General features: G+C 59.5%; 1 protein-coding gene across 2 annotated transcripts in view; it reads right to left on the bottom strand.

Moving 5' to 3' along the window:
• LRRC75A (leucine rich repeat containing 75A) overlaps positions 1–934 on the bottom strand; it is a 54,431-nt gene extending 53,497 nt beyond the window's left edge. For both annotated transcript variants that reach the window (XM_031060634.1, XM_031060635.1), the window contains exon 1: positions 654–934. In XM_031060634.1, the coding sequence (XP_030916494.1) occupies positions 654–917 (264 nt within the window). In that variant the 5' untranslated portion in view covers positions 918–934. The remainder of the gene's footprint in view (positions 1–653) is intronic.
• Positions 935–940: the final 6 nt, after the last annotated feature.

Here is a 940-nt window from a genome sequence, read left to right as displayed (position 1 = left end):
CTAATTTGCTTTTCTGTTTGCTCACAGCAACTTTCCGTCCTGTTGCTTCCCAGCTAATGCCCAGCTCAAACAGATTTTTCAAGGCAAAAGGTCTCGGGCTCGCTACAATAAATTCCCCATTCGCCCAGAGTGGGGAGTGGGGAATTCTCGTTTCTCCCAGCCACAGTCAACACCAGCAAAACTCCACCAGGCGATTATGCACCAAAAAGATAAAAAAGCAACGCTGCCAGCTCTGGGCATTTCTGAGCCAGCAAAGAAAAGAGCTGATTCTCAAAAGCTGCCAGCTCCAATTGCCTCGGCGCTTTTCTGGAGCTGCTCGAAACACCAAACTTTTGGAAAGTTGAGTGGGAACCACTTGGAGTAGGCTGCAAACCCCAGAGCCACAAGGCAAGGGAAGGGGGAAAAACACACCCGGCAGCGTTTGCTGGCTGCAGACACCGCCGAGCACCTCCCTGGGGGTATTTCCCCCTCTGTGACACCCTGACCGCCCTGCAGCTCCTCAGCCACTTCCCCAAAATTACGCCACGCCAGTCAGAGCCGCAGGAGCGGAGCGTGGCCGCTGTTTGCCACCAAAAGCAGCACGAGTTATTCTCCAGCTGTGTTTTCCCCAGCTCTGCCCCTTCTCCCGGAGAAAGCCGCCCGTCCTCACTCACCTGCCGCAGGTTCTTCAGCAGCTCGGTGGCCTCCTCCTGCCTGCCCTGCTTGACCAGCAGCAGCATGTCCTGGATCATGCAGATCCTCCGGTGGTACGGGGGCAAGCCGGGGCCGGCTCCCTTGCCGAACTTCTCGCCCGACTTGGCCACGAGGGAAGCCAGGAAATCCCCCCTTTCCCTGGGGGCCGCCTTCTTGCGGTGGTGGCCCGGGGGGCTCTCCCCGGCGCTGCCCGGCTGGCAGCCCTTGGTCTGCTTGGTGCCCATGGCCAGCGGCTCCCGCAGCCCGG

The sequence above is a fragment of the Geospiza fortis genome, unplaced genomic scaffold (assembly GCF_000277835.1).
Source record: "Geospiza fortis unplaced genomic scaffold, GeoFor_1.0 scaffold425, whole genome shotgun sequence".
Classification (NCBI taxonomy): Eukaryota; Metazoa; Chordata; class Aves; order Passeriformes; family Thraupidae; genus Geospiza; species Geospiza fortis.
This window is presented reverse-complemented; position numbering and strand designations above follow the sequence as displayed.